Here is a 21,621-nt window from a genome sequence, read left to right as displayed (position 1 = left end):
GAGGGACCATGTGGGATCGATCAGTGCCTGTCCCGCTCCCTCCCGCCCCGGCCATCCTCCCCACGGCTCTGCACTGATGAAGCACCCGGCAGGTGAGACCTCGTCCCCTCACTGCTGCAGCTGCTGCCGTCCGGGGATGCTGGGGCAGAGCCGGTGGCCAGAATACGGCCGAGAGCCAGGTCAGATCCTCCCTGTCACCCTCTGGCCAGGCCAGGAGCGTCACACCAAAACTGCAGCTGGATCGAGCCTCTGGAGACAAGTCCCGAGGCCAGTGGTGGCCCAGGGCCTCCACGGCCGCTCCGAGACCGCCCTTGTCACAGAAGTCATCCTGTTGGGACAGCTTCGGCCTCGCAGCGGGGAGAGCAGAGAGAGAAGAGAGCCAAGGGTGGCTGAGAGGAGACGAGGTGGGAAGAAAAATGGGGCTGGAGCTCAAGGAACAAAGAGAGAAAAGCCAGGAGAGGAGCCAGGCCACGGCTGTGCGAGGCTCTGAACACACAGCGATGCTCAGGGCGCCGGCGTCCGCGGGTCCCGGCCTGACCCCAAGCAGGTGCCAGGTCTCTGCCTTCGCTTTTGGCCAAGTGACCCCCGAGAGCTGGGACAGACCCCGCAGGGCTACTCTTCCCCACCCAGAGACGGAAGAAGAGGCGGATTTGGGGACACAGAGCAGGAGTGGGGAAGGGCAGATGGGGTGAAGGAGCCAAGTTCTGGCACAGCGTTCTGCCAGGCAAAGGGCGAAGCGGCTGAAATGCAAGTGTAAGCCCACCTTGGTGGAAGGCAGCGTCCTCCTGGGACGAGAGGGGCTGGTGTGGAGCAGAGGCGCTGCCCGTCGCTGCCAAGAGGCCGTCTCGAAGCGGCTGCACGGGGGGTCTCTCTCTTGCAGCCCCAGCACGTGCAGGAGGATGGAGCTCACGGTGGCACCAGGCTCCTGCCCCGCTCCCGCGGGGATGCTGAGCTGACCCGATGGTTCCTGAAGGCCACATCCACCCAAGCCAAGGTGTGCCAAGAGAACACTGTCCTACCGAGCCAGGAGCTTCTCCCCTGCAGGAATGCTGTGGGATGCTGCAAAGGGGAATGAAACATCCCCATCTGCCGCTGGTGCAAAGTGCCCCCGTGGTCGCCAGCCCTTCGGAGTGGCCTCTGCTGCCGGCACCGGAGAGGGCGAGCGCTCAGCCTGGCAGCACTCGGGTGAGCAAAAATTCCCGCTGCTTTTTGGCAGCAGAAAGCTCTGGCACAGGCTGCAATGGGCCGGGGAGGGGGCTCAGGGCAGCCCACCTCCCCCTGCATGGGGGGCAGCTCCCCCCCGACCCCTCCAGGGGCTCTGCAGGGAAGCACAGCACCAGGAGGGCCCAGCTGTGAGCGCAGCAAAGTGGGGTTTGCTGATTTCTTACCTTGAATTTTTTCTGAAATTGGTGGCAATTTGGCCTCTGTCAAAGATGATGAATAGCCTGGGAGCAGGTAGGGAACGGCTACGTGGATCTGGTAAACAGAGAGAGGGGGAGGCAGGGGAAATTCAAGGCTGAAAATGCTTTCAGCAAAGGGCTAATAATGGACTCTGGGAGGTGATGAGGAGTGCAGGAGGGGACAGGAATCCCCCCCCAGAACCGCTGCCACCTCTGAGCCCCTTCCCCGTGCCAGGGCTGCACGGGTGGAGGACGCTGGGGAGCAGCTCCTGCCAGTGCTGCTGTTCGGTGCCTTCCAGAGCCACCCCGCCGGGTTCAGAACCGCAGCAATTCAGCAGAAATGGATTTCCAAAGACAGAAGGGAAATTCTGCATGCACTCGGAAGGGAGGTTAACAGGAACCTGTAATCCCTCTTTAGCTGAAACTGCCAATTGCTTTTAACAGCTGCTCCTCCGAGAGCACACAGGCAGGGCGGTGAGTCACCGACACACGGCGCTGCCTCGCCGAGAGCCTCTGCAGTCCCCAGAAAGCCGAAGCGCATACCGCAGTTGTCTCTGTTCAAGGCATTCAGAGATCCCCAAGTGGCAGAGCTCCGCTCGCCTCGGCAGCGCCGTCCTCACGCCTCGAATCATCCTTCCTCCGAGGGACGTCGGAGAGAAACTCCTCTCCCCGTCCGTGTCCGAGTGGCACGAGCGAGCGGGGTCGCCGGCTGCGCAGCCGAGCTGGCGCAGAGGACACGCAGGCGTTTACTCTCTGCTTGGAAGATGCTCCCAGGATGTGGCACCTCGGTTTGGGGACAAATGCTGCAGAGGACGAACGGGCCGTGGCTCCGCCGGCGGTGCAGGAGGCTGCGCTGGGATGTGGGTCGCTGCCTGCGCCGCTGCCTGCGCTGGTCTCTCTGGGAACCCGCCGTGGCCCCGAGCCGGCATCCCCAAGCGGCATCTCTGCACCCAGAACTGTAGAAACTCATTATTGCCAAACACATGCAGGTTTCTTTGACATTATTTCTCACTTTTTATTTTATAATCAGTATGGGAAAAAAAAATAATGGCACATTACAACTTAAGCAGATTGATACAGTGACAGCCCACGAACATCTGCAGAATAGTATAAAAGGAAGCTGCATGATTGTTATTGTTTCAAGAGAAATTCATCCTTCCTGAAACTTCTTCTTTGATACCAGAAACAAACCTTAGGCCATTTAAATATCCAGCGGCATTTTTAAAAATTAGGACTATTCGTCGAAACAAATTTCTTTACAAGCTTCAGATCAGAATTCACAATACTGTTCAAAGTTAAATAGCATCCCGTTTGTGTTAATACCATTTTTTGACACATTTAAAGCGCAGGTAATAACTCAATCAGTTGCTTTGGCATTTGAAAGAAAAAGTTTTGCTATGAGAACCGATGTTGTGTGGTATTTACTAGGGTGACCATGGGTTCAAAAGCATCTGCAACAGCTCTTTCAAATTTCCCGTTTACAACTGGATATGCTTCTTTTGATTTAAAAAACGGTGCTTAGAAACTGCTCAATCAGGAGAAATCTTTGCGAACAGCAGACCCGGCTGCCCCAACACCTTATGGCTGCTGCTGGAGCCCCGGTGCAGGGAACGGCCCAAAGCCGCGCATGGACGAGCCTACGGCGGCCAGGGGGGCTGCGGCGGCCTTTGGGCAGCAGGACAGAGCTACCAAAGAAGCCAGAATTGGCATTTCAGCTCTTCGGAGCAACCGCTCGGCTTTGGGAGGAGCTGAGAGGCTTGGCCGGCAGCACCCATGCTGCGGGTGCGTGTTCACACCGGGGAAAGGTTTCGTTAAAAACACTTACTTGTCACTGAGGCTAAGAAGGCTAAATATTAAATTTTCATGATTATATTAAAAGACTAGAAAAAGGGATGAGCAGGAATCAAAACACATGCTGAAGAGATTTCTCCTAATTGCCACGGCTTACACCTCTCCGTTAGCCAATGAACCGTTTTCATTTTCTACAAATTGAATGTCACAAAAGCACATTGCAGTGCCCGCCGCACATCACCCACCCTTCAGGCACGCCTCAGATCATGTGAAGACACTTCTGGCTTTGAAATATGGTCACTCTAGTAGTAGTACTAAAGAAAAACCATGAATGCAAGTTTTGCAATGGAATATGTCACCACAACAGCAGTTGGGACTGGATGATAGAGATGCAGGAATGAGATCTACACAGCTACTTAGCTCTTGGCTTCAGGTTTAAAAAACTCAGAGTTAAGAAAGGAAAATCCTTCGAATTCTGACTGGTCAATGTTCCTGATGACTTCCTGGTCAGGAGGTGTTAAGACGGGTGGATGGCGAGTGAAAAACCGGTCGAAGTTTTCAGCATTGCGTCCACACTATGAGAGGGGAAGAAAAGAACGTATGGTGGGTGGAGAAAGAAGCGTGGGGGACGCGGCTGCAGCCACCCGCCCAGCCTCGCCGCGCGCCGCCGCTTATCTCGGAGCAGCAATGGCAGAAAAGAAAAAAAAGGTGCAAAATAGGCATGAGCTTTGTTAGTCGCAAGGCGATGGTATCTCATGGCACAGCCAGAGACCGGCAAAACCCTCCGGCCACGCCATGGCAAGTAATTGCAGGAGAGCAATGAGATGGGAGCACAATTACTTGCTGCTGTTCCCTGCCTACGCGCTGCACTGGACCTGCGCTCGGGCTGCGCCACGCACAGGGCAGCAGCGTCTTCTGACAGACCCTGCAGCTTCACCCGCTCGGTCATCCCTCCCTTCCCGGGAGAGGGAAGTTTTTGTCATGCCTGGAGGGCTCAGAGGCTTCTCCTTGCCCCTGCTCAAGGAGAGAGCTCCTCACCTTCGGCAGAGCTGCTGGCCCAACACTTAACGCAGGCACTTGTGCCTGGGAATGTCCAGTGCTGCTCTGTCCCTTCCCAACGTGCCCGTCGGACCCAGACGGTCCGTGGCGGTGGCAGCCGATGCTCTCTGGCATCCCCAGAGTTCTCCATGGCGACTGGGCAAGGCTGGCTGTCCCCAAAACCCTGCTCACAGCGGTGTTTTCCGCTCTTGCCCCTGAAGGCAGCTAAAGCCAAGCCCTGCCTCAGGCAGGGCAGGAGTCCAAGAGCACCGGCGAGGTCTCTGTAGCCAGCAAAGCCAGACAAGAGAGGAAACCAAAAGCTCTGGAGTCCGGGCGACCACCACCCTGGCTGGCCTGGCAGGAAAACACGGTGCTTGGAAAGCACCTGAGAGCGCCGGAGCCCCCACGCAGCATCCACGGCTCGGGGCTGCCGTGGAGCAGAGGCCCAGGCTGTGCTGCAGGCTCTGCAGCCACAGCAGGGTTGGGAGCAGGGAGATGTGCCAAATGCCTTATTTAATCTTCTGAGCAATCAAAACAAGGGTCCTGTAGCTTCCTGTGCTGCAAGAGATGATCTAATGTAATAATAGCAATAGCGAGGAACAGGTGGATGCCGGGTCACTGCAGCAGCTACAAATTGGGCTCAATTACTGCCTATCACACGCGTGTCACATCCCCACGAGCTGACTCTGCTCGAGGGCTGGCGAACCCTCCCTGCTGTCAGTCTCCTGGGCCTCTTTTCTGTGAAGAGATGCAGAAGCCAGCACCTCTCGGTCCCTCAGTCCTCCCCTTCCATACGCTTCAAGTGCTGGGACAATTTCTCCTGGCATTTAACTTTCATTTGCTAAGGAAACAGATTTACATTTGTAATAAACGTCAGACTAAATATAATAAAATATTAAAGACAAATCCATGTAAACTTCAACATTTCCCAGTTCCTTCCTCTGCCAGAGAGGAGGTTTCAGGGAGGACAACGTGAACATCCATCAGCCTCCAATGGCATGTTCCTTTGGCAGCTCTTATATGTTCTTATAGCGCCAAGTGAGACACTTATTATCCCCAAGTCTCTAACAAAAGTTCAGTGGGTAACATTTGAGTTGATTTAACTCTAGTTACTGCTGTGCTGACGCCTCTGAGCCCATCCTTCCACCCCGCTGTACCTCTCATATTTCGTAAGGCCACGTCTCAACCTACAGCACATTTCTAGTCTGGATTTGTCAAGCTGCTGCTCCCAAGCACATCTCCTGTCTGTCACCAGGAGCTCAGCACTAGGTTTCTAACTCAGCACTCAAACTTACTCAGAGGCAGTTTCCCCCCCTGCATCTTTTCTCGGCTGCTGTGGCCACACACGCCACAGCATCAGCCCTGCTGAACACAGCTCCTGCCTGTGGCCCCAGGGCCGAGCCCACAGCTGAGCCCAGGCAAGAGCAGATGCTGCTCTCGCTGCGGAAGGTTACAATACAGTTGCTCTTTTTTAAGTATTTTGATGCAAAAATGAGTTGGTGCCGCCCAGGGGAGGAGTTAGGCAAAAAAAAAAATCCAAAGACAAACAAAATCCCCCCCAAACCAAACATGCAAACCGAGTGCGAAGCAGTTCCCCAGGAGGGCACCGAAGAGGAGGAGGGCTCCCCAAAATGAGCCTGAGAAGCCTTTTGATGCAGCCTATGAAGAGCATCGTGTGGTGGGAGAGAACCTGCCCCAGCTGCCCTGGGCCGTGGCCCCAGCACGACGCTGGAACAACTTTGTGGAAGTCCCCGATTTCAGGCACAGGGACCCAAATGGAAAATGACCTCTGCAAAGAAAGGGTGAGGGTCCCTGCACCACAAAACACAGAGCCCAGGTCAAATTAACAACAGAAGCCCAGCAAGGAGATGATGAGGAGCCCCACGCAGCGAGCAGACTGGCAGGCACACAGCTCGGGGGGTACCTCTGTAAGAAGCCTGATGTCTCGTACCTTGCCAATCCCTGACCGCTGCACGGGCCCCATCCCGAGGCCATTCTCCACATTTTTTCTTCTCTCCGAGCACCTTATTCCCGAGAGCAGCAGGCGGGTGCAAACTAACGGGGGGTGCCCATCTCCTGGGCCGGGGGAGCCTCTGCAGCACATGAAGAAGCGGCCGAACAGGGACGTTCTGGTCACCTTCCCCTCTCGGCTACTCCGGCTGCACCAGCACTCCCCGGCTGCAGCTCCCATCTGATCCCAGCCTGCTGTCCCTGCTGGGCCGGGGCGATTGGGGAGCAGCCCCCCAGTCCTGCTCAGGGCCGGGCTGGGGCAGCCGAGCCCCCAGACCCTCCCCGGGGGGGTGCTTAGACCAGGCACCGTATCACCGGAGGGCTCGAAGGCTGGCAGATCCCCCCTCGCCAGTGCAGCAGGACAGCAGCAACGCTCACGGGCATCCAGAAATGAACAGTGAGGGTGTCTCTGGAGGAGCCAGCAACTCCCACCGTAAGGAATTTGACCAGGACCCGTCACAGCTCCGGTTTGTTCGGGAAGAGCCGGTCGCTGCTCCAGACCATGCAATCAAGTACAGCTTTAGTCTTGCAAAAGTGTGTTTCAGATGTTTGACAAGTCAGCAACAGTCAAACGCCTTCCCAAAAGCCATCCCAGTAATGTCAAAACAGAAAATAAATTCCCAAAATTGAAGTTGCCAGCTCCACGAAGCCTGGGAGCTAAAGCCATGAAACAAAGAGATGGGCTTTTCGGGGCCACGTTGTCACTAGTCATCCCCTTGAGCACCGAGATAAAACAAACTATGAGCAAGATCACCGGGAAAGCTGCAGTGCTTAAGGTTATCAGTGCAGTAACACGGAACACAGCAGGGTTTACCTGCTAATAAGCTGCTCACCTGCAGATTTTATCAACTCCCAATATGCAGCGAAAGCCTTACAGTGCTTTGAACACAGAGCTGTCACTGCCTATTAGCTTCAGGAGATCTTGGTGGAGACATGCAAGGCGCTCCATCTGAAATGTCTGACAGCACCAGCCTCCTTTTTGCCATAAAGAAATGTGCTGTCTCTTAAAAAAAAAAAAAAAAAAATCAAACAAGAGCCACCCCAAAGATTTAAAACTAATCCTTGTGAAATGATTCATTATTGAGATAGAAAACACAAATATATTTTTAATATGTATATTGGCAAAGAATAATTCTCATCATAATGCAGTAAGGCAAGAATATGTGATGGAAAATTTAAAAAGTTGCCATAGCATTTCATATGAGGCATAGTATGAAAAATCTGTAGTATTTCATGCCCAGATTCGTGGAGTTTGCAGACTTTCTGTTCAGATGCATAAGAATTTGTCCTGGTCAGCACATCAATCCACACACCCTCCTCTGCGGGAACTTCCACAGGGATAAAATATATACTTTAAGGCTGGAAATCGTGTTTGGGTTTACAGGGGCCCCATCCAAGCCCAAACGCAGGGTCCAAAGGCTGCGACCACGCGTCTGTGCTGCCCGGGACGCCCCGTCCCGAGCTGCCCCCGCCACGCCACCGCCGGCCGCCGGCTCCGGGCACGGGGCAGGTTTTATTCCCGGGGCCGAGGCCCAGCGCTGCTGGAGTTTCAGACACAAGGTCTGGCCCATGCGCGTGATGTGAGAGAGCAAGAAGGATCCAGGCCGCTCCGGGCGGCAAACGGGCGCGATCTGCAGGAGCATCGTCTTTAAAGCTCCCGAAATTTGGTTCTTCGTTAAAGGACGGGAGACATGCTGTAAAAATTTTTACATTTATCTAAAGCCACATTGTGAAAAATCTGCCTCATTTTAGTACTGTATTAATGTACAGGCATCACTCCATCCTGAATGGAGAAAGGGGGAGGGTGGGAATTTATCTTACATAAATCCCCAATGTGTCCTGTCTAATATTTATAGCCAACACAGAATGACTTTTTTTTTGAGCTGCAGAAATAAAACTGTCAGCTTAGAAGATAGCCTTTTTATTTTATCAGTTTCTAGCTTGATTTCAAATAGAGAAAAAAGGCGCAATAAAATATTTTCCATTGATCCCTGAGATGCAATCAAAGATCATAAAAAACCAGGGATGGCTGTTCTCCTGCTGCGATGAAGCCCTCTCAGCGCTGAGGAGAAGTGGTGGGCTGAACACACCCTTGATTTCCCAGTTTTTTGGCCCAAACCGGTGGTATAGCCACGATCCCACTGGCCTCACAGGCATCTCTTGGGCAAGTCTGACCTTTCTGGTGCTGCTCTGGTTAGAAACCCGGCTCCTCACCACCTGAGGGAGGATCAGGGCTCTCGGACACTTCTGGGAAGAGACGCCTCCTGTTTGGGGGAATTTGGCTCGCAGCAGGACCCTGGGGCCACACCAAGGGCCCCTTTGTGCTGGTCGGGAAACAGGGAACGAAGGTGCTTTTCCTTCAATGGCGTCTGGCTAAGGATGCCAGAGCCCAGCTCAGGATGCTCCAGCGCGTTCATCCTTGTTCCAGGCAAAGGCTGGGAGCGTTCCCTGTGAGGGTTTTCCGATGTAGGACCCTGGTTTTCATCTCTCTCCTATGAACAGAACCAAGTTTCTGCCCAATATACTGAAAATATTGGCTGAATAATCAGAAGGGAATCTCAGAGAAAGTCTTTACAGGACCCTGAGGCTACCAGAGCAAATCTTGACTCGACTCTGAGAGGAGATGTTTAACCTTAACACATCCAGCCACCTCCCCATGGCACGCTCCTGCCCGCTGTTGGCCCCCTCAATCCGTAAATCTCATCTAATTAGGAAATTACTTATGCAAACATCTGAACTCACCTTGTAAAGACTGAAACTAAGGCTACAAAAACGCACATGCAGGAGAACTGGAGCTTTTACACATCTAGGTCTATAAATGGCATTTTAACATTAATTAATTCAAAGCAGTTAGGGGAAAATTAATTTATGCAATTAGAAATTATTAGATTAAAAGCAATTTTTTTTTTTAAACCACTGTCCTGTTGTGAGTAATCCTGTGTGCTGCCATATGATTTCAATGCTTTCAAAATGAGCAGACTTTTCAAATCACTAGGCTTTATGTAAAGTAAAGGAGTAATTAGATACCAAAAACAATAATTATCTCAATGAAAGACAGAGAAAGCAGGCAAGTGTAAACACACTTCCCGGGGTAAATGCAGACCCACGAAAGGAATTGTTATGCACAAGCCAAACCACGGAGCAGCCAAGCACAGCCCCATGTCAAAACCGCCGAGTTTCTGCACACCAAAGACAACCCAGACCCTGATCTGTCTCGTTACCGTCTCTGTGATAAAGGTTAATCAAGCACAAAGCAGGAAGCAACACGTGAACTCCTGGGAAATTATTTTCAGCTCCGGTATGTAACACCCAAGCCAGGCAGAGGGCTGGAGTCTCCATTTTCCTGCTGGTGTAAAAGGATGCAGGTTCCTGGGATGTGATGTGGAGCCCATCCCGGCCAGCGGCCACGGGGACGGCGCGGAGAAATTTTGAAGCTTTGGCTTGCAGACAATCCCTGTAACCTTATCTTTATAGAAGCTCATTTAAAAAGAAAAATTAAAGAAATAGACTTAAGCCAAGGTAAAGAGCCAGGCTAGCACAAATGCCCTGCAGGAAGGGCTGAAGGTCAGGAGCAGCACGCTGTCTCTTCCCTCGTGACCCACCCAAGCGCACGGCGAAGGTGCCCAAACCCGGATTGTCGTTTCCGTGCTGCTCTGATCCGCGCTCACAGCTGGCATGAAAGGAGCAGCATTTCCCAGCACAGATGCACTGCTGTTGAAATATCAGCTATCAGCAGGTACCTGAGTTGTCTTAATCCTCCCTAAATCCTAAATCAGCTGTGCCTACCTTTCTGTTAATCTTCCTGTCCTATCAAATGTGAATTTTCCCCCGCGCCAGCTGTTAGGTGAGACGCAACGGACGGCAGCTTACCGTCCCCTTCCCAAGGTCCAGCATCAAAAGTATTTTTAAAGAATTAATATGTTTAAAGCAGAAAGAAATTTGCACATTTTAAAACATAAAAACAGTAAGAAAGCACTTTTAGCAGAAATCAATTGTTTTTAACCGTAAAGCACCACACAGTAAGGTTGTGCCGCAGCCCAAGGCAAACAGCGTCGCTGGGGACCTGCTCGGGAAGAAAGGGCAGACGCAGAGGAGGGAAGCGCAACAGCTTCATTAGCAAACGAACCCAGAGGTGGGCAACAGCAGGAGTTAGGGATTTCAGAGGAGTGGGCTCTCGCAGAATAAGGCCCCACGAAGCCCCGGTGCCTCCCGACGGGCTCCGGCTGCGGGGCAGTGTCCCCCCCACGGCTGGAGCTCACAGACCACCCGCCTCGTGTCTCGGCATCCTCCGCGCACAGGTGGGATCCCACCCTGAGCCGACAAATCCTGGCATGTACAAACAGCCCCAGATGCTTCTGCACGATCATACTTTGATATCAGAGTTAATGCCTTCCCAGTAGAGCCTTTCCTATGGCCTAATGGCCTGCAGATCCCTTTCCTTCCGAGGGAAAGGAAAGCAGGCAGCGATTCAGGTCTCTGCGAGCATCACCAGCTGCCTACCGGTACCCTGGACCTCCACATTCCTGAGCCAGACAAGGAGAACGGGACATTTTTCTCTTTGCTGATGCAGAGGGCAGCCCGAGGCCACGCTGCACAGAAGCAGCTCTCAGCCGTGGAAGTGAAAGGCTCTGAGGACAGCACAAAGGCACCGCTGCACAGGAGTTAACTTTGTAAAAACATCTGTCTGAAATTAAAATACACGGCGCCAAGCGCACGCAGGGCATCGCTGGCAGACCTGGGGTGAGGAGCTGACCTCCCGCTCGGCAGCCGCCCCCCCATCGATACCACGTGCCGGGAGGGAGACGAGGCTGCGGAGGCTCCTGCCAGGCCCAGCTCATGGGGGGTTTATTCATATTTGATCAGTCAAGCAAGGAGCTGTAGAAGGGAAAAGGCTGCTGGAGCAGAGAGGCATTTAGAGGGAGCAGAGCTGAAGAAGCCAAGCACCCCACACCAAATGGATTCCCACTCCACATTTTCCCTGAAAGCAGAGTTTTTCCAGGCACTGAAGGGGTCCCTTCAAAAGAACAGGTTTGCTGTAAAGCAGAGGAAAAGAAGACATGTCCCAGGTTGTTAAGGGCAGCAGGGCAGGGGAAGGCTCAGCTGAATACCTAGAGCATCCATCTCTAGACTCTGAGTTGTGATCCAGGATGATGGATTAAGAGTGTGCAATGTCCCCACCTTGACCACTGGGCAGACATGTCAGCCCCTATCAGCCATGCAAACCAGATTTAACTTTGGACTCACGGTTTTCTGTAAAACACCAGTGCCCAGCTAGGGCACAGCAGCCAACAGGCATGCAGGAGGTGGAAACATATGAGTAAGTCCATGCCTTAAGGACCCAGACTACCACAGAGAGACCCAGACAGAGCTGTGACCCTGCCAGTCCCGACAGCAGTGAGGAGAAACAGAGAAATCCAGGGAGAGATGGCCCTGTCCCCCAGTCTGCGTGGCCACTGCTGCCTGCGCGTCCTCTCTTGGGAAGGGCAGAGAGATGCAGCAAAGCAACATCAAAACCCTGCAGTTTGCAGGCTCGTGCCCTCGCGCTGCTTCAGCCTGAACCTTGTAGGCAGCGGGAGATGGAACTCGCTTTGCGGCTGGGGCTGCACCCCGCCCCGGCACGTGTCACTGCAACAGCGGCGGGACCACGGAGCAGTCAAGTAGTCTCACTTTTTCTTGACAAATAGCTTTCAGATTACTCATACCTCCACCTCAGCTTTGCTGCTGGCAGCTTATCTCCCCCTCCAGCCCCGCGCTCCCAGCACACACAGCATCCCTCTCGCTAGCGGAGCCCATCTCAAAACAAGGAGACAAGAGCGAGCAGCCCGGTCCCCCTCGCTGCGGAGCTCCTCTCCTCTCCCCTCCTCTCCGCCCGCACACCAGCCGGGCTCCAGCTTTTCCACCGCTTCACCTTGGAGAGAAACTGTTGAGTGAAATACAGCTCCGTGGCCAATTCAGACAGACTATGGCGCTGAGCTAGATGTTGAAATAAAGTCTAGATTAAAAAGGAGAGAGACCTGTTCAGCTTGAGAAGAAGGGAGGAAAAAAGCCAACAGAAAGACCGACCCTTGCGATAACAGAGACAGCGCTGCAAGGCCATTAAATCCGTGAGCGAAACGCGCGGTGTTTCTACCCTGCAAGTGAGAGCGAGACAAGGCGCCCCAGAGTTACCCCTTCACAGCAGTGGTCTGACACGGGCCACACCTGAGGAGACGCGATCTTTTAAGCAGAAACACGGTACCTCCACACCGTGGGCAGGACGAGCCGCGATGGCACGTGTGCCTGGGTGAGCGCACCCACGGGCACGGGTGGGAGAGACCGTGCAGGAGAGAACCCGCGTGTGGGAGAGCGGGAGGGGAGAACCACGCTTAACGCAGCCAGACTTACAGCCTTTGGCTTGAAGGGAGGCTGGATCTCCTTGCGCTCCAGCTTATCCCAGTCGATGTAGCGGAAGAACGCGTGCTCCTTGATGTCCCGCTCCCCTTCCGGACCACATCCCAGTCGCTTGGCAGGGTGCTTGGTCATCAGCTTGGGGAGAGGAAGAGAAGAAACAGTCACTCACAGGGTGTCCAGCTGCTTCCCAAAATGTCCACTTTGAGAAGCTCCCAGGGCACTGTGACACCCCCGGCTCCCACCACCTCTGCTGCTGTGGTGCTCCAAGCAGAGGATAGAGGGAGAAGCTGGGGCAGCTCCAGGGTCGGGGGAGGTTGACAATGGCTTACGACAGCAGACTAAGCAGATCGCAGGGACACGAGCACTGGGTGGGATAAGCACAACCCCCCCTTTTCCTCTGGGAATGAAATTGGTTCACCAAGAATTAATGTTGGGTGATGGCAGAGCTCCTCGCACCGCTGCAGCCTCCGCAGCCTGCTACAACGGGGGGAGCAGGATGCGTGCAAAGCTGCTGAGTGGTCCCTGTGCTTGGTAGCCAACTTCTCAGCATCTGCAAATTAATTTTAAAGGCCACTACCCATTTAAGATGAACAACCTGCCCTCAGAAACTTTCATCAGCCCTAGAAGCAGAAGCCCCACTTCTCTGGAGCCACGGCAGCACAGACAACAGCTGTATTTCTAATGAAAGAGTCGATGTGGAGGAAGAAAGCACAAACAGTCCATTAAGGTTGTTTATCATCTAAACTTCTCCTCTTCACTGGCTCAATAAGAAAAGTGAAATGGACCACAGGAATTAAGGGCGGCTGTACAAACATTAATATCCTGGGGGCATTGTTCAGAGATGACATGGAGATTCCAGAGATTTGTAAGACACTGATAAGCACGGAGAACATGAGCCCTACACCTGCGACGAAAGGACTACTTTATTAAAAGCAGGGCGGTTAAAACCGACCCCAGAGCTGCGCAGCGGTGGCAGCGAGCCTGACTCTGTGTCCCAGGGACGCGGGTCTGCAAGAGACCCCTCGCTGCCCTCCTGCAAGTCCCTGGGAGGGACAGGGCACCCGCGGCTCGGCAGGAGGGGCTACCCCTCCGGCTGGAGAGCTGAGAAACCTCCCCACTCCTGAAAAATAAGGTTTTTATAAGCAAGCATCTTCTGACAAGAAAAAACGCATCAGCCCAAGCAGCCGGGCAGCAGGCCGAGCTCCTCGGCCCCGAGGTGTAAGCGCTCTGACACAAGTCAGCCCCGCCATCTGTGACTGAACAAAACAAACCTGCTCAGGGAAGCTGATCTTTGAAAGTAACGCTACAACAGGGAGCTGAAAGCAAGGAAAACCCCCAATGCGAACAGAAAAAAAACCCCAAACAACAAACGTGAAGGAAGAGCGGAGCTGCTAACCATGCTGCTAGCAACGAGCACTACAGCCACGGCCAGCAGCTGCGAGGGCAACCAGGCGCGGAGCGGCTGATGGAGCGAGGCCTCCCTCAGCCACCCCCCAGCCTGGGAAGCGCATCAGCAAACACCGAGGGCTCCCCCGGCTCCGCAACCCAGACAAGGGATGTTCCAGCTTCCACAGTGCCCTGGGCACACGGACGGGCATCTGTCTGCTCCGGCTGCGGCCCGTCCCTGCTGAGCCTCGCCACCCCAGGGCTCCCACGACACCCACTTTGAGGTGAGCTGGGTGCAGCTAAACAGCATCTTTGCATCTCCTGGGCGGGCTCTGGACAGCGTCCTGACAATTCAATCAGGTCCCGTTTAGCTGTGCTGAAGCAAGCGAATAAAAAGCATCCTGTGACTCAATAAGGTTTTCCTAAAGCAAGTCCCCGACAACAATGTGAGAGCCTGGAACGTGCTAATAAACTGATGTAGTGATTTGGCTGTCGCATCGAATAGCTTAGCTTGCTTTCAGCAAACAGGAAATCTGTTCATGGGGCTTTTCTGTTAAATGCTGACCCTGAACACAGACACACCTCTAGCCTCTACTGCCCGGATCATTTGGGGCAAGGAGGGAAAGCAGGGCTGTGGGGCAGGATCCGTGCCTCCGCTGACACTACAGCTCACTGCGCACAAAATTCAGCCGTGAAAGCACCCGAGAGCGCAGGTGGGACAGACGTGAGGTCGCTCCTCGGCACGGGGAGCCCCGCAGAGCCAGCGGGCAGGCAGCTCACTGCCCCGGCCCCACGCACCCCGCTCCGCTTCCCGGCCCCGGCTCCCTCCCAGGGTCAGCGACGCTGCCCAGGCCCCCCCCCGAGCGGACCCTCCCCTGGCGGGGAGCCCGATTCCCCCACGTGCACCCAGGGAAAGTGTCTACAACTCTGCCGGCGCCAGCTGCACCTCACCCACCTCGCTGCCCCACAGACACTTCCGACACACACCCCGCTAAACCCAGCTCGTGCTCTTTCATTAATTAGCTCTTCCAGCCGCAGCCCAGGTTCGTACCTGCTGTCTTGTGCTGGGAACTGTTTTGCACACACCCACCCCCCCCAGACTGAAGCGTCGTGGTTAAAGCCCCCAGAACACAAACACACAGCGAATTCAGGGCAGCTCAGCCGACTAATGAATCGTTTCTACCTCCTGTACCTGCCTGTAAAGCCGAACAGAGCTGTACTACAGTGCAGTTATTCAGTATTTTCAATATATGCACCCAGAAATTAAATTTTGTCTTCCTATTGTGCTTTTATGCATGTGAGCATGAAGGCACCATCTGTTATTGATATATAGGACCCCATAAACATGCAGATTGATTCTCCTGGCTTACATAGGATAATCACTTAGCTTTGTTTGTACTAAACAGGAACAAGTTGATTTAATCCCCTTACTAACACAGCAAAAACCCTTCAGGCTTCCGCAGATAAAGAAGGATGCTTCAGACCAAACCACCTGTAATGGTACGTCTGACGTCTGGAGCTCAGATACAGCAAAGCCCAAGCCTGGACTCAACTGCTTTGCTAAACCGCAACGTTATTTTTTGTCTCTGGAGGGCAAGCGGACGCTGCGTCTTCAGGGGCTTCATTTCACGGCAGCACGTTTTGCACCAAGAGGCAAAGCTGGCCCGATGCTCTCTGTACATGTGGGATGAGAGCACACGGCTTACGGGCAGCAGCCCCCGCCGGGGCCTTCCCGCCACCGCGGTGGCACAGCCCGGCCCCAGCCCGGCGCTTTGGCCTGAGCCAGCAAACCCCCCGGCACCCCGAAGGCTCCCACCTTCCAGCTGCCCTTCGCACGGCCACGGCACACCCGCACCTCCGAGGGGGCTGCGGCGCTCGGCAGCTCTTACGTGCTTCTCCCAGGCAGCACCGCCAGTGGAGATACCACTCAAAATACCTGTGCGCTTTACTGTGGCAAACATGCCATTTCATGCCTCTGCTAGCAGGCAGGGATTGAAGAGGGGGCTTATATTCGCAGACAATCTGTTCACCTGGAAAGGGCTGCTTTGCTCAGGCACAGTCAAACTCCTCCATCTGGGACGGGAAAGGGCTGATGGTTTGTGCCAGCGCCCATCTGCACACACCCGCACGCCGCGCCACGGGCAGGAACCAGGAGCCTGGCTCCTGGTAACCAACCCAGAGCTCAGCTGAGCTACCTGCACCATGGAGAGAGCGGCTCCGGCATCAGCCCTTGGAAAAAAAAATCCGAGCTGACAGCAGAGGAGGGAAATGCTCCATTTGATCTGCTAATTGATGCTGACTGTCGACTCAAGGAGCTGTGTTCTGGTTAACTCTCCATTTTGCTTCCCAGCCAACGATCTCTGATTAACGCTTGTTTCTTGGCTCGGGCCGATCCAAGGCTTTCAGGATCAGATGCTTTTCATCTCTGAGCTGTGCAACAGTAAGTGATGACTGGCACCGGCACGCTGGAGTGAAACCGCGTGGGAACAACAGAATTGTTTTGGAGAGCATGGCAGTGAAATACCAACCCCATCACATTTAGGAGAAGAGGTTTCTCCAGTTGCTTGTTCTCTGGGTTGGTGCCCTCCTGAAGACTGACCGTGCACCCACACGAACAGCACGGCCTCGATGCCCCTGCACTCATGGAGACATATTTCACTGTATTCCAGGGGAAAAACGTAAATACTTCGTTTCCAGCTTACTGACAGTTCTTCAATACTGCACATATTTTTAATTAAACTTTCTGCTGTAGCAGTTTGGTGGCGGCAAAGAACGTCATGAGTTTTTATGCGCTTCCCTGAAAGAACAGTTGTACAAAGGGAACCACCACTTCACTGCAAAAAAATAAAGAGAATTTATAAAGGACCACGCTCTCCATGCGTGGCTAAATGTCCTCCCATGCAGCTTCACATCTCCAAAAGTGAGAAAAGCCGTTACAGCTACACCCAGCAGACGTTTCAGTCATGGTCTCTCCTTGTCTATTTACAGCATTCACATTTGGACTGATGCAACAGCAAACAAAGCCGACAGTGGGATTCATCCCTGTGCCAGCCTCCGCTCCCTCGGGCACGCTGGGGATAACGATGTTCAGCATCACCAAGCACCTTCCCTCCCCCCTGCCTGGCTAGGGACACAGTGGACTTTCCCTTTATGTCCCAAACACCAACAGCGAGAGGAGTAAGAGAGGGTGAGAAACTTTCTGGACAGTCCCCCCTCGATCACCAGCGTGGTTTCTGGATTTTACCACGTTCTGCTGTGGGTGGGTGCCAGGCAGCCCGGAGAGTGTCCCCTCTCCAGCATCCCAGGCGGGGAGCACCTGCGGCAGCTCCTCCCCACGGGACAAGCCAACACTCCACTTTCACACCAGCTCCGAATCCTGGCAACACTGGAAAGAGGCTTTGAAATGCCGCAGTAGGAGCGTTAAGCGCAAGATGTGTCATTTGTAGATAGAAACACTATTTTGAGGTATAGAACATTCAGATATTTTAAATATTAACTATTAAAAGCAAACATTTTTTAAATTCCTACACAAACACATATTTATAGCCCTGTTTGACACTGGCTGGCTGAGATGAGGCTCAGTCCAAGCAATAACCGTATGCATAATAACATCAGGACCTAGCCAGCCTTTATTCATCACAGCCCAAATTAATTCAGACTGCATTTAAGTCTTGCTTAGGCCCAGTCCATAGAGAGCTCAGGGCACTGGGCGACGCAGAGCTTCACTGCAAATTAAAAGATCTGATAATGAAAATACTGCCCTGACCCAGCAGAGACGCACAGCAGCACCGAACTTCAGGTGCTGCTAATGGGCAACTCACCAGAGCTGCACGGAAACCTCTGCAGGACGAAGGCTTTGTATCTGATCTTAGGAAAGCTATTTAGAAATCACATTCATTTTCTCTAGGCATCGTTTTTCTTTTCAGGCAAAGATGCATAAAGCTCCCCTGCTGTCGCCTAAGGGGGAGGAGGGGTCTCTGGGAGGTGCCCTCAACTCCCACATCCCATCCAACGCTCCCGTTTCCTCCTGACCTTCACCTCAGCAAAGACAGACCAGCGCTCCAGTCCTACCTGTGTTTCTGCTCAGTGTAGCGTAACGGCACAGAAAGGATCTGGGGCTTATTTTTAATTGTTTTAGTATGTACACACGCGGTAGCACAAGTTGTGGTTCTAGGAGCAGAGAGCACGGGCACCAGAACACAACCGAGTTTTGTCAGATTCCCCTCACGCTGGGCACCTGCAGCCCGACCGGGGCAAGGGGGGCAAGGGGCGCAACGGGGGCAAGAGCCCCCCATGCATGTGGGGCTGCCAGAGGTGCACAGACAGCACTGTGCCCACTGGCTGCTCTTCTCCCCGCTCCCAGAAATCGGAGGCCAGCCCTTACCCCTTTGCAGATGGCCACTGCCTCCTTGGACATGGACTTGGGGTAGGCTACGTTGTGCTCCATGATGGACTGGAAGAGCTCGTCTTCATCTTCCCCCTCAAAGGGAGCCTAGAGCAAAGCAAACAGAGGGTCAGCGGCATTTCTCGATCCTTGAGCTTCCATCTGCAGCCGCGATTCTCATGAAACAGCCCCGGCTGCGCCGCGCGGGGACTCGTGTCTCAGCGTTGCAGTCCCCGGGGCTGCATCCACGGCTTCACCTCCAGCACGGAGGAGACGCCCCCCCGCCGTGTGCCAGCAAGAAAACAAACTGCCCGTCAGCGTATGCTCACAACGGAACTTAACACGATCCCACAGGAATCAATTAAAATTCAATTACCTGGCCAGCTAACATTTCATAGAGCAGGACTCCAAATGCCCACCAATCCACGGACTTCCCATAGGGCTGATAAGCAATTATCTGAAAACAACACAAACAGCAGGATTACACTCCCATTTTTAACCTGTTGGCACAATGCAAACTAATTTCAAGCTGCAGTCCACATCAAAAGGGCAAGGTTATTTACTGAGACACCAGTCCCTGAAACAGTGGGAAATTGCAGTTATAAACAGAACACACGATAGGCAAAAGGTTCAGCAACTTTAAAAAACCATCAGCCCTCAACATGCACTAAATATTAGAAAAAAATCCGAGATTATTCACTGTGATTTGAGACAGATTCATTCTGATTCAGACGAAATTCAGCATATTTGTTGTGCTGTTGCAGACTCGTGGCAGCCTGGCGCGTTGGAGCTGGAGCAGCAGCCGTTCCTGCTTTCCCTGATGCACTTTGGGATTATTTTTTTTTTCCGCTGACTTCAGTGCAGTTGGTTTGAAATAACAACGCAGAGTGTGGCCCTTCGTGGATGGTACGTGACCCTTTTAAAACAGACTTGCAGCATATGGGAACTCAAAACCCTCTGCATTCCCAGCTGCCAGTTTGCTTTCTATTATTTATTGCAGAGCATCCTTCACAAAATAACCTAATAACAGTCCTACCCCTACCTGAGCAGTGTGGTTGTTCTGGAGTTAGGATATAACTTTGGGGTCTTTTAAATTTAAAAATATCAATATTTATTTATTTTGGATAATATGAATTTTTGTATTTTCCCATGATTTACTTTGCAAAATCTGAAATACCCTGAATTTCGTGGCCATATGACCCCACAGCAAAGCCACCCAGCTAACGTCCCTCCGCAGAGCGAGGGTGTGTCGGCGGTCTGGGGCACCTACAGCCGAACCCAGCGTGGGGGTCGGTCCCTGCCAGCGGGACCCCACGTACGAACGCCCCGGGAGAGCCCCAGGGTGTCTCGGGCGCTCAGCTCCGGCCCCGCGGCTCAGCGCAGCCAGACACCAGCTCCACACCCTCGGCCCAGGGTTGCTCCACTGGCCACCCCCCACCTTCCTTCCCTTCAGCATGGGGGTCCCACCACCAGCCGGGCTCCTGCGGGCACCATTCTGCTCTGAAGGGCCTTTCAGCTCTGGTTTATTTGCTGGGTTGGTGCTGATGGGCGGCATTTCAGCGGTTGGGGTTTGACAGGCCTTGGGCTTTGCCATCTGTTACTTAATGCAAAACAATTACGCAATTTATTCATCCTAATTACTGAATTCTATTCTGCAAAGATTCCCGTACTCAAGTGCAAATGCAAATCGTGTGCTAATCACAGGAGAATGCACACAGCAATCCGGCCCCCCAGGCCGTCACCACCCCGGCTCTGAGCAGGGCTTGGGAAAAGGCCCCGCAGTGTCCAGCGGGATCTGGCCAGGAGGTACCGCAAGGTGCAGGCGAGGGGCTGCCACCCCACCTAACAGCAGACGAGGTCCATCCTGTGAAAGCACTGGCACCGAGGGACAGCGAGACAACAAGACCGACATCAGTCTCCTCCTCTGTCCTGGTCCCGGTGCGGATCGCCCGCCAGCACCCTGCGGGGTCACACACAGCCTGACCCTTCCTGCTGAGACGAGGCGCTGAGTTTCAGCCCAGAAATCCCTTGACCTAGCACACTTCAAGTTCCTCCCACTTGTTGTTTGGATGATTTACTGTGCTCTGGGAAATTTAGGTGTGAACTGTTCACACCATAAAGGCCTTTAAAAGGAACTGGTACTTAGGAGAAATCCTTGCAGAGAACAGCCTCTGTAAGTTGAAGTCGCCAACTGCACATGAGGGAAGGTCAAAGCCCAACAGCTGAAGAACACGTTTTGTTCAGAGGAAATTACACATGCGGGGTCATTTGCACTCACCTTGGCACGCAGAGCTGTACCTCAGAATAGAAAAAGCCCTAAAAATGGGTCAAGCAAATCACAGGACATTTTTACCCTGAAGACATGTTGGCTTGAGGACGCTGCAGCTTCCTGACGGGAGGCAGCACGGAGCAGCAGAAGGGCCCTGGAGCGGAGCCACACACAGGGACCCCGGCTCTGCCACCCAGCCAGAGACCATGCTGGAACCGTGGCCCCCCTTTTTCTACTTACAAAAAGTAGGGGATGTGTATATTCCATTTTTTGAGACCCACCAGTAGCAGGCTTTAATACCATTCCTGGGTACCATAGCAATCTGCATCCTAATTTCCCATTTTCTCTTTTTCTTTTTGGGAAAAAAAAATATAGGGCAAGCAGAAGAAAGTCAGAATTTAAGTGATGATGCTCAGCCAAATACCAAGAGAACTGGTCATCTGTCCTGCTCTGAAAGAGTATTAATCACACACAGCAGCTGAGCCACGTACCAACAGGACACCAGTATTAATCTTGGTACGATGAGGATATGTAATAACGAGTAATTAAAAACCTCTCTGGCTACAACAAAACACAACGTAGTTTGGCATACAAGCGCATCTAACTACGTCCTAGCAAAGAGACTCTCTTTCTCTAAAATATTTAAATGAATAAATATTAATCTCATCATTGAAAATTCAGCAGAGTGAGGAGATTTTAGAGGGATATTTTTATGTTAAGGGAACAGACATTTGGGAATAATTACCTACCTGAATTTCACAAGTCTGACATTAAATTGCACCCATATAGCACTTTAGGTAAGTGTCATATGTGACTCCATCTCATAAGTAATAACCAAATGCAAAGTAATTTTGCAGCGATCTAGAGCTGTAGATAGGGAGCCTCTCCTCATCAGACACACAGCCCTTCGCTGCAAGTAGCAAGCTGGAAAGATCTAAAGACTTCCACCTCAC

General features: G+C 53.0%; 1 protein-coding gene across 8 annotated transcripts in view; it reads right to left on the bottom strand.

The window, feature by feature from the left end:
* The window catches only part of PRKCB (protein kinase C beta), a 131,346-nt gene that overhangs the window by 6,069 nt on the left and 103,656 nt on the right, over nt 1–21,621 (bottom strand). For 2 of the 8 annotated variants that reach the window (XM_074840759.1, XM_074840764.1), the window contains 4 exons: nt 18,776–18,856; nt 18,400–18,507; nt 12,624–12,764; nt 1,014–2,356 (listed from right to left, as the gene is read on the bottom strand). In XM_074840759.1, coding sequence (XP_074696860.1) covers nt 2,147–2,356; nt 12,624–12,764; nt 18,400–18,507; nt 18,776–18,856 — 540 coding nt within the window. In that variant the 3' untranslated portion in view covers nt 1,014–2,146. The other 6 variants (XR_012625236.1, XR_012625237.1, XM_074840763.1 and 3 more) reach the window with 6 other exon arrangements.

Source organism: Strix aluco, chromosome 15 (assembly GCF_031877795.1).
Source record: "Strix aluco isolate bStrAlu1 chromosome 15, bStrAlu1.hap1, whole genome shotgun sequence".
In the NCBI taxonomy this organism is placed as follows: Eukaryota; Metazoa; Chordata; class Aves; order Strigiformes; family Strigidae; genus Strix; species Strix aluco.
Note: the sequence above shows the minus strand (reverse complement) of the source record. Positions and strands in the feature narration are given on the sequence as shown.